Source organism: Pecten maximus, unplaced genomic scaffold, assembly GCF_902652985.1.
Source record: "Pecten maximus unplaced genomic scaffold, xPecMax1.1, whole genome shotgun sequence".
In the NCBI taxonomy this organism is placed as follows: domain Eukaryota; kingdom Metazoa; phylum Mollusca; class Bivalvia; order Pectinida; family Pectinidae; genus Pecten; species Pecten maximus.
The window spans coordinates 1-12,479 of NW_022979417.1; the positions used below are offsets into that span (position 1 = coordinate 1).

Genomic DNA, 12,479 nt, shown 5'->3' on the forward strand with positions numbered 1-12,479 from the left:
TTGTATTGATATAAACGATAGTGATTATTTCCAATTATATCCCCATATATAAGTGTTTACATCCCAATGTTTAGAAAAATTCATATTCAATATCCCAGAAATATTGCTTTACTTTATTTCGTTTTTGACCGTAAACTAATCTCAACCAATCGTATGGATCCTTACCTTTTCCTTTGATTCCAGCTATCCCCCAATTTCCTGCTCGTACATCAAAGAAAGGATGATATCCGAGTACTAATAAAAGAAAATATATAAACAGAAAGCTAGTGAAAATCAAAACTCAGTTTCAATATCACCCATCGCGATAACTGTGGTGTGATATTGAGTTAATTATGATACACTTGTAATATATAATAACTAATATTTATCACTGACGAATTGACGGCCCCATTACTAAGTGACATACATTATCCCTTCCTATCCACTTATTTCAGCGTAATAACAATATGAATTTTTACAAAATTTGAGATTAACTACCTATCCCTGTTATATTGATCATTTTTCATGTTTCAAGGTCAAAGTTATTGACCTTGAAGTAACTTAAGTAAATAGAATAAATATATTGTACTACCTTCAGGATCAGAATCGCGTTTTTCCTTGCCACTTTCACCTTTGAGTTTTGGATGCCATAGCTCGTCTCCTTTGATAAATACTAATAAATGATTAAAACAAAGATTACTATTTGTCTTATTAATAAGTATCACTTTATCTTATTTTTCTTAATCTTTATTCTGGAGCCGAGGTACATAATATCAAGAGGAGTAAACACCCTTGAAATATTGCTTTACGTTATTAGGACCGTTAACTAACCTCAACCAGTTTGTCTATATTCTGCCTTTTACATTATCGTATTAACTCTTACCTTTTACATCTATATACAGTGGATGTATTCCCCTTTGTATCGTTACCTTATACATATGTATATATGGTACGTATCCCCGTTCATCCTGACCTTTTAGATATATTTATATAATATATATATGGGAGTTATCCTCCGATCATCCTTACCTTTTCCATATAGAGGTATGGGATATGTCCCCCATTGACCTTTGTAGTAATAAAAAAGTTAAGGTATATAAAGTCCTATTGTAAACTTCATCGATATAATTTTACTTAAAAACAACATGTGGGATATATCCCCTTGACCTTTTTTAACTTTTAAAAATAACTTACGAGGATGAAATAAATTCCATATCCAACAATCACGAGTAGTGTGATCTGTTTCAAAGGAAATCGTGGCTAAGTCTTACTTCGCGTATGCAAATAAAGTGTACAGGTGACGGCCGGGACCCGGTGATGTGACGTCATTCGATTATTGATGACGTCAATAACAATTGCAGCGCGGGTCAAAGTTCGAATTTTTGACCAATCAAAAGACTGGAAGGTCATATAACATATATATATCCAACAGTCGGCACATTTATACAATGGCTTGACAGTGGAATAACACAGCGTATTGTGGTAGAAACAGGTCACACGACTCGAAATTGTTGGGCGAGTGTTTTTTGCAACTTTAAAAAAATAACTTACGAGTGTGAAATAAATTCCATATCCAACAATTTCGAGTCGTGTGACCTGTTTCTACCACAAAAATATCGGCTTGAATCAAAGGGAAACGTGGCCAAGTATAAATTCCCGTATGTAAATAAAGTGTACCGGTGACGTCCGGGACCCGGTGATGTGACGTCATTAGATTATTGATGACGTCAATAACAACTGCAGCTTGGGTCAAAGTTCACCGTGTTAGCCAATCGAAATGCGTAAAGAGTTTATACCACGTGTGGTATAAACAGATTGTTAATCAACAGCTGTGATGATTAACTGATGGTCTGAGAGTTGAATAACACAGCGTATTGTGGTAGAAATATATATATATGAGGGATGTATCCCGTTCATCATTACCTTTTTGCATATATATATATGTAAATAATGTCCTTGTGATGGATAGACATAGTAATAATAATAAAAAACACAAACCAAAAAATCACAAGCGCTTTCACATGCTTTGAGAGCAGGGATCTTCAGGGGTAAATTCCATATCCAACAATCACAAGTCGTGTGATCTGTTTCAAAGGAAATAAGGTGATTTACACCTGAAGAGCTTGCTCTCAAAGCACGTGAAACCGCTTGTGATTTTCTGATTTGAGTTTTTTTTATTATTACTCTATATGTATATATAGCTTAGTGTTTCCAGACATATAACAGTAAGAGGTGTAAACTCTGCCCATATACTCACAGCAACCATTCATTAATTCAATTGTGAAACTAATGGACAGAACTGCTGCATCCTCCAGTCAGTCCCTGTACATCGGTCAATGTAATATACATCATTATCTGTGCCAAGTGTAACATGCAGTATGTAAGAGAGACCAAAAAATCACTTAACCTGAGGATAAACAACCACCGTTGTTCCATCAAGCAGGAACGCCAGAACCTGCAAGTAGCGAGACATTTCAACATACCGAGCCTAAATAGGGAATGACATTGGATTAACCAACGCAAAACCGGCTACCGACTCGGCATGAATGGAAGATAATCCGCCACATGTCACGTAGTTAATTGACTCACACAACTTAACATCTTACTATATGTCATAACTGGCGACTCCACCGCCTCTTTCTATCGTTTGTAGTTCAAATGATGAGATATTCATTCCAAATTATAGTTTGTAGTTTTGGTCACTCGTCAATTGATGTTTTCCACAGGTTTATAGCAAATAGGGACATATGGCTACTCCTAGGACCATATCCCGCCACTTACAGTGGACGTGGGAATCCCAACTGGAGAATTCACGCCATTTGGTTTTGTAGTCCTACGCCATTCTATTTTTAGTAGGAGTGTATATGTTTGTTTCTCAAACCTCAAAAATATACGTTTCGTCCCAAAATGATTATATACGGATACTGTGTATCATTTTTGGACGAAACGTCTATTTACACATCGGCATTTGTACGCGCGAGATATTTTCAAATAACTTGGCCGTTGGTCACATAACGTTCCATCATAGAACATGGCTCTGTACATGTCACGCTAGCCACAGCCTTCGGTACCAAAAATACTTCTCTTCCTGCATCTTATTGTATTATCTTGTGCTGTTCATATATCTGTATATATCCTGTTTACAAAATGGTGGATACTTGCAGTAATAAAGGTTTTTGTGAAAATATTAAAACCGAAATTGAATGCAAATACATTTTTTTTTAAATGTTTACTTTTTCAATGGTTTCTTTTTCATCGCTATTTGACTGCATATAGTTGAACTTTTTCAAAATATCACGAAACCTATTATTCTTAACCAAGAGCAACAAAACTGGAGCAAATTATGAACATCAAATATATATGCTTTTGAGGAGAATTGTCCTCATAATATGTCCATAATTAAATATGCTTTTTAGTTTTACTAACCGTTACCAGACATGTCCATGGACACGTCGTTGGGTTTACATGTCATTAATACTTCTTGTGTTCCTTCTCCACCTATAAGGAAATAAATTACCGTAAGATAACGTCAGATATTACTCGGATTGCATCTGTAATATAATTTGAATTTTTTTTTCTATTTGATATAAAGATGTAACTTAAATGTATGCTGTTATCAAAAACAAATTGTGTTCCGTTAGGGCCATATTTCCAATATAGCTCCTTCGCTACTTCGACTTAATCCTCAAAGGAGCGAAGGAGTAAAAACATGATTTCGAATGAGCGAAGAAGCAAAGGAGCGAAAATACGATGGCAAAGGTGCGAAAACACGATGGCTAAGAAGCGAAGGAACGAAAAAACGATGGAAAAGGGGAGAAAATACGACGGCGAAGGAGCGAAAACACGATGGCGCAAAGGATGTAGCGAAGGAGCGAAGGAGAGAAGGAGCGAAGGAGCGAAGTTCCATCGTTCCTTAGCCATCGAGTTTTCGCTCCTTCGCCATCGCGTTTTCGCTACTTTGCTCTTTTGCGTTTAGGTCGAAGGAGCGAAGGAGCGATATTGGAAAATTTGGCCACCATAATAACATGATAGTATAATCTGGTATGGATAGATACATATTGTAACCAACTTTTACTTTCTGCCATTCTATCGTGATAGACAACATCGCCATTATATCGTGATAGACAACATGGCCATTCTACTGTGATAGACAATATCGCCATTCTACTGTGATAGACAACATCGCCATTCTATCGTGATAGACAACATCGCCATTCTATCGTGATAGACAACATCGCCATTATATCGTGATAGACAACATCGCCATTCTACTGTGATATAGAACAGCGTCATTCTACTGTGATATACAACATCGCCATTCTACTGTGATAGACAACATCGCCATTATACTGTGATAGACAACATCGCCATTCTAATGTGATATTCAACATCGCCATTCTACTGTGATAGACAACATCGCCATTCTACTGTGATATACAACATCGCCATTCTACTGTGGTATACAACATCAGCATTCTACTGTGATAGACAACATCGCCATTCTAATGTGATATACAACATCGCCATTCTACTGTGATATACAAAATCAGCATTCTACTGTGATATACAACATCGCCATTCTACTGTAATAGACAACATGGCCATTCTACTGTGATCTACAACATCACCATTCTACTGTGATCTACAACATCGCCATTCTACTGTGATAGACAACATGGCCATTCTACTGTAATAGACAACATGGCCATTCTACTGTGATAGACAACATCGCCATTCTACTGTGATCTACAACATGGCCATTCTACTGTAATAGACAACATCGCCATTCTACTGTAATAGACAACATCGCCATTCTACTATGATAGATGATATCGTCATTCTACTGTGATAGACAACATCGCCATTCTACTGTGATATACAACATCGCCATTCTACTGTGATATACAACATCGCCATTCTACTGTGACCTACAACATCGCCATTCTACTGTTATAGACAACATTGCTATTCTACTGTGATAGACAACATCGCCATTCTACTGTGATAGACAACATCGCCATTCTACTGTGATAGATAACATCGTCATTCTACTGTGATCTACAACATCGCCATTCTACTGTAATAGACAACATCGCCATTCTACTGTGATCTACAACATCGCCATTCTACTGTAATAGACAACATCGCTATTCTACTGTAATAGACAACATCGCCATTCTACTGTGATCTACAACATCGCCATTCTACTGTGATCTACAACATCGCCATTATACTGTGATATACAACATCGCCATTCTACTGGGATCTACAACATCGCCATTCTACTGTGATCTACAACATCGCCATTCTACTGTAATAGACAACATCGCAATTCTACTGTGATAGATGACATCGTCATTCTACTGTGATCTACAACATCGCCATTCTACTGTAATAGACAACATCGCCATTCTACTGGGATCTACAACATCGCCATTCTACTGTGATATACAACATCGCCATTCTACTGTGATCTACAACATCGCCATTCTACTGTGATCTACAACATCGCCATTCTACTGTGATAGACAACATCGCCATTCTACTGTGATAGACAACATCGCCATTCTACTGTGATAGACAACATCGCCATTCTACTGTGATATACAACATCGCCATTCTACTGTGATAGACAACATCGCCATTCTACTGTGATATACAACATCACCATTCTACTGTGATAGACAACATCGCCATTCTACTGTGATATACAACATCGCCATTCTACTGTGATAGACAACATCAGCCATTCTACTGTGATAGACAACATCAGCCATTCTACTGTGATAGACAACATCGCCATTCTACTGTGATAGACAACATCGCCATTCTACTGTGATAGACAACATCGCCATTCTACTGTGATAGACAACATCGCCATTCTACTGTGATAGACAACATCGCCATTCTACTGTGATAGACAACATCGCCATTCTACTGTGATAGACAACATCGCCATTTTACTGTGATAGACAACATCGCCATTCTACTGTGATAGACAACATCGCCATTCTACTGTAATAGACAACATCGCCACGCATGTGGGTTAATGTTGCGTCCCGTTTTGTTGCTCATTAGTGTATTCATGTAAAATATACATTGTTGTACATTGTTGCAACTTGTACATTCCAATGACGTCACATTGTTTACAGATCCCGCGTTGTGTCTGCACTGCCTGACACGAAGGCTTCATTCTGTGTTTTTTAATGTTTTTGTTAGTTTTCTGATAATTCAATTGATCAGGTATGATCAAACAACCCCAATCAATATGAGGTGTGATTGTAATTTTAAGTTTAAACCGCATGTTGCGAAAAATACTTCAATTTTCACTTTGTCAGTGCATTCGTGATCGCAGCTTCGATCGGCTGTCATAGCAACGACGAGGACGGTGGTTTCATCACAGTGACGAATTTACAAACTTGCATGTGTACAGCCAAAAACTTCTAACTATACCTTATGTCTTTGGAAATCATCTGTGAATAATTAATTGAATTAATTACGATCCATTGCATTCGTTTATTAACGTTTGTTCGTTTCTATATGCCGATTTCGATACTTAAAACACTGAAGAGTTCCAATATTGGAGAATGAACATTAACACTTGCTCTATGAATCGTCCTAGAGCACCCGACTACCCTAAATCAATACTTATGAAACAGGTACGAGCGTGAAGGTAATTGTATGAGAGCAACGAAAAGTGCTGTACATTCTTACGAAAATGACAAACATCGTCAAAATTACTTAAAAAGTAGTCAATTAATCGGCATTTCTTCAATTAACACCAGTTTATAACGCCTTTATGTAACCATACTTGAATAAATAGAAGAATGTACAGCACTTTTTCTCGGTTTCTTAGCACGATGAATAAGTGTATCATATTTGTTTGTACGACAAAATACGTTGGTCGGGTGCTCTGGCCATATTTACCGACCAAGTGTTAATGTAGTCCTTCGTGCCGGTCACGTGACCACGCGAGAACACGAGGAACGACGAAAACATTCCGATAAAGACGTTGGACACCTAACATTAAAATCCGATCAAAAAAACAAACAGAACTAACCGGGAAATCATTAAATATTGAATTTATATTAAAACATGATGTTTTTTGTTCTTTTTAATTGTAAATGCAACATTAACCCACATGCGCATTCTACTGTGATCTACAACATCGCCATTCTACAGTAATAGACAACATCGCCATTCTACTGTAATAGACAACATCGCCATTCTACTGTGATCTACAACATCGCCATTCTACTGTGATATACAACATGGCCATTCTACTGTGATAGACAACATCACCATTATACTGTGATCTACAACATCGCCATTCTACTGTAATAGACAACATCGTCATTCTACTGTGATCTACAACATCGCCATTCTACTGTGATATACAACATGGCCATTCTACTGTGATAGACAACATCACCATTATACTGTGATCTACAACATCGCCATTCTACTGTGATATACAACATCGCCATTCTACTGTGATAGACAACATCGCCATTCCAATGTGATATACAACATCGCCATTCTACTGTGATAGACAACATGGCCATTCTACTGTGATAGACAACATCGCCATTCTACTGTAATAGACAACATCGCCATTCTACTGTGATAGACAACATCGCCATTCTAATGTGATATACAACATGGCCATTCTAATGTGATAGACAACATCGCCATTCTACTGTGATAGACAATATCACCATTCTACTGTGAAAGACAACATGGCCATTCTACTGTGATATATGACATCGCCATTCTACTATGATATACAACACGGCCATTCTACTGTGATAGATGACATCGCCATTCTCCTGAGAATTAATGATTTTATAGTAACCTGTAATAGCGCCACCTTTAGCTCAAACGTCCAGTTTTAACTTTTAAAGACATGCTTACTACTTTTCATAGCATTAATTATCACTCCAATCAACAGAATTATCTCTAATTAATCACAGGCTGCACAATCCCTTCGTATCCCCCCTTCTTTTATTTGAACCCCATTCCTACGAAAATTTCAGATGTATTTTGATACACTCGGTTAAATGTTGTTTCATAAACCGTTAAATAGCATAACCAGTTTTTTTAGATAAACAACATTTGTATGTAAATATACAACATTTTGTATATAAATATACAGCCTTTTTATGTAAATATTCAGCCTTTTGTATATAGATATACAGCCTTTTGTATGTAAATATTCAACCTTTGGTATCTAGATATTCAGCCTTTTGTATGTAAATATACGGCATTTTGCACCAGAATCATGACTGAGTAGATCGCTATTAATAAAACCATTAAACTGCAATGCAGACACTGGGAAAGTTTACCGGCAAGCGATATCGTAAATGTGATGCATGTAATTTCAATTTTCCTGTTTCAAACATTCTGTATCTACATCCTCGCTGAACAAGCTTGTATTGGAGCGTCACAGTTTTAAACAAAGTTTTCGTTAGATGCAGATATATGGATATTTTTGAGGATAATGTGTTGATTTCGCCATAACATGGATGTCTGTGTATCATATTGATACAGTTGTTGAGTTTAACTTACTGTCAGGATACATATACTTGGTTGTACATTTCAATCCTATTAGTTGTATGTCGTTCGGATCTGTAATAAAAATAAAAATACATATCTCTAGGTAATGTTTGATAATAAATAAACAGTATTACTGTGTAATGTAATTCCAATAATGATTTCATTTGTGTCAGTGCAGTTCAGACAGTGCGTCCTCACCTCAGCAGAGGTTTTTAGTTGTGGAAGTTACTGCATTAATTAGTGGCAAATCTTCATACATTACCAAATTATTAATTTAGCATACATGTCAAACAGAAAAAGCTTTAAAAGTTTAAAAAATATTATTGATCGCCGTTCTGCTTACAATGCTTTTTAATTGCCTGGACGTTACATTGAAAGAAGAACAGAAAATAATATACAATACCGCGTTGAAGGATTGTGTTGCCAACTGGATTTCGAAAATCTTTACCGTACAAGTTATTCCCTTTCAAGCATTTTTTCCCCAAAACACTGTTTTCTTCACTGTCTGTCTTTTATATGTAACGGTGTGTAAATTTGGCAATTTATTGGTTTTTATTATGTTTGATATATTTTACCCCAGGTACGCGCCGCTCGCTGGTTTCGTCAACGTTTTCGCGGTGCACGCGGAATTGTGGACGACTGTGCCGTTTACCTGTGTACGTTACGATTAAAACAAAAAACAAAAACAACAATAACAACAACAACAACAACAACACACACACACACACAGACAGTACACGTTTGTAAACAATATTTCGTTTGATGTTTTTACGTAACCGGAAAGAATTCGACCGGACTAATAGAAAGTATAAAAGAATACATCAACGAAGCAAGCAGGATAAAATTCATAGTTTAAGTGAACATGGTAATACTCGAGAATTTTGGAGATCTATTGGAACTCTTGGATTGGCAAATGACCGTAAAAGTGATCCTACATTCCGGATTCGCGATTCCGATAATAATGTAATATCGGACAAGGCCAAAGTACTCGATAAATGGAAGACGGACTTCGAGGGATTATACAACGGTGTAAATGGAATGGATGGATTTGATGATGAATTTCTTGTGTATGCACGTGAACAATCAGAGTATTTAAAAGATTCGGTGGAAAACAATATTGACATTTCGGTGTTGAATGAGGAAATCACTATCGAGGAAGTAACAAATGCTGTGTTTAGGGCAAATTTAAATAAGTCTGTTGGTGTCGATGAACTTCCAAGTGAGATTTTAAGGAACCAAACTAGCATTGACTTACTTTATAAAATTATTAAATATTGTTTTAGTGAAGGTGAAGTACCCGACGAGTGGCAGTCTAGTATTATTGCACCGATCCCCAAGCCTAAAACTGATAAATTGGATCCATTAACGTACAGACCTATTTCCTTAATATCGATCCCGTGTAAGGTATACGCGGATATTTTAAATCAACGGCGCTATAAATGGCTGGAACGGAACAACATATTAGCTGAGGAACAAAACGGGTTTAGGGAAAAAAGAAGTTGTTTGGACCATTTGTATACATTGACTTCTATTGTTAAGAACAGGAGAATTCAGAGAAAGTACACATTTGTATGTTTTATTGATGCAAAACGGGCGTTTGATAATATTCATCGTGATTTACTGTGGTACAAACTGATGAAGCTTGGAATTACTGGTCCTTTTTTAAACGCTATTAAATCGTTATATACATCTACGAGGAGCGCTATTAAGCTAGGAAATTCTTTAACTGACTTTTTCGATATTAAATTCGGAGCGAAACAAGGCTGTAAATTGTCTCCAACACTTTTTTCTATATATGTTAATGACATTGTCGACGAAATCAACTCTCTGAATTGTGGAACGAGTATAAATGGACAAAATCTAGCAATATTACTATATGCAGATGACATTGCATTAATTGCTGAAGATGAAATAAGTCTACAAAAAATGTTGGATGTTGTTAACTCCTGGTGTCGCAAGTGGAGGATGTCTATAAATACTGAAAAAACCAAAGTTTTACACTTCAGGGGAAAAAATTCACCCAGATCAAACTGCATATTTAAGTGTGGAGATCAACGTATTGATTACGAAATCTCGTACCGTTATCTAGGATTAACGTTTAATGAATTTATGGACTTCAAATATACAGTACAAAATATTACTAAATCAGCGAGCAGGGCACTATCTGCTTTATATACTAAGTTCCTTTCAAGTGGAGGTTTTTCCTTTGATGTATTTGAAAAATTATATCGTAACCTCGTGGAACCTGTACTCTACTACGGTGCTGGAATATGGGGAATATCGAAATGGACACATGTGAAAAATATACAGAATAAGGCGTGTAGATTATTTCTAGGATCTTCGAAAAACTCTTCAAATACAGCAAGTCGAGGCGATATGGGATTCATGTCGACACACCACAAGCAAATTATTGAAGTACTACGTCTACGTCTAAGACTACACGGTGCGGAAGAACCCCGTTCAACTAAAACTATATATAATGCTACAGAACATATTGCTAACTCTTGGAGAAGAAAATGTGACACTATTATACACAGTTTTGGATTATCTGATGTAATGAACAGTCAACGCTCGACTAAATGTAAACTTCGTGATATTAAGCGGATATTGGATAATCGAGACCAGATAGATTGGAGAAATGATCTTTTTAATGATAGTAACCGTGTAAATGGTAATAAGTTGCGTACCTACCGCCTATATAAAAATGAAATTAGTACAAGTTTTTATGTTAAAAATATTAGAAATAGATCACACAGAAGAATTTTATCTAATTTTAGAAGTGGTTCTCTGCCATTAGCTATAGAAACGGGTAGATACGCCAGGCCAATAATTCCTTTACAAGAAAGGAAATGTATATATTGTACATCAAATCATGTTGAGGATGAAACTCACTTTTTTATTGATTGCGATTTTTACTCTGACTTGAGACTTTTAGTTTTTAATAAAGCAGAAGCTAATTTACAGAATTTTCATGCTTTAAACAGCAAAGATAAATTAATATTTCTTATGAAAGAAGATAATTTGCAAAAAGATGTCGCCAGGTTATTGTTTGATATGTACCAAAGAAGACAAAACTTTTTATCAATAAGTCTTAGTATTAATTGACACTCAAGATTTTACTGCAGTAGTGTCTCATAAGCCAAATATGGCTGGGTGTTGATGCATTTTAACGTTTTAAATGAAATTATGCTTGTATTTTATGTATATTTTATGTATCAATACGTGACACTTTAATAAACATATCTGAATCTGAATCTGAATCTGTAAAACTATAGTTCTCGGTGAGCCGGAATTGGCAAAGCCATGTTGCTATCGACCATCGGAATACCTCGGGAACGTTACGTCAGTATTTATACTTCCGAAGAATTAAATCACATCGACAATTTTATAGATGGAACGCTGATTGGCTGAGCTCAAAGGTCATGCTGAGATGACCTCCTACGGGAGTTGTTAGATCTTGTATTGCGGTGTATCGTAGAGAAGCGGTAATTACAAGTCTTATTTTAATTAGATGGCGGTCACACATACATTTATAACTACAAGTTAAAAATGCATTTGATAAATTTGTTGATGTTTTCATTAAGATGGTCAATATATGACAACTTAACTCTTCTTAGATAAAAAAGTATGATGGGAGAAAGATAATACTAATTCCTTCCTTGGGGACGTCACCGAGAAATTTGAAACTATTCTTGATTGTTTAACCCTCAGAAAAGCCTCGGGTTAGGCAACAAAGAATATGACCCGTTTTTTCGGAGGTATCTCTGTAACATCCTTAAGGCAGGGAACGATTCTTTCAGTCCCATCCGTATTAATACCAACCATTATACTGCTTTTGACCTTAAGGGTTGTTTTTCATTTTTTAGCTTTATCTTTGTGTTTTAAATCATAACGCTCCCTAACATCCAATCGTCAAAAGGTCCCAGAACAATACAAAGCATACA

General features: G+C 36.3%; 1 protein-coding gene across 1 annotated transcript; it reads right to left on the reverse strand.

Moving 5' to 3' along the window:
- Positions 1–112: 112 nt before the first annotated feature.
- On the reverse strand, positions 113–10,922 carry LOC117318614 (the record flags this gene model as incomplete). The annotated part of the gene is made up of 5 exons (XM_033873578.1): positions 10,844–10,922; positions 8,548–8,607; positions 3,406–3,477; positions 572–652; positions 113–234 (listed from the first exon to the last, which is right to left on the reverse strand). Coding segments are annotated over exons 1-5 (414 nt in total), but the record flags the coding sequence as incomplete, so codon positions are not given.
- Between the last annotated feature and the right edge of the window lie 1,557 nt (positions 10,923–12,479).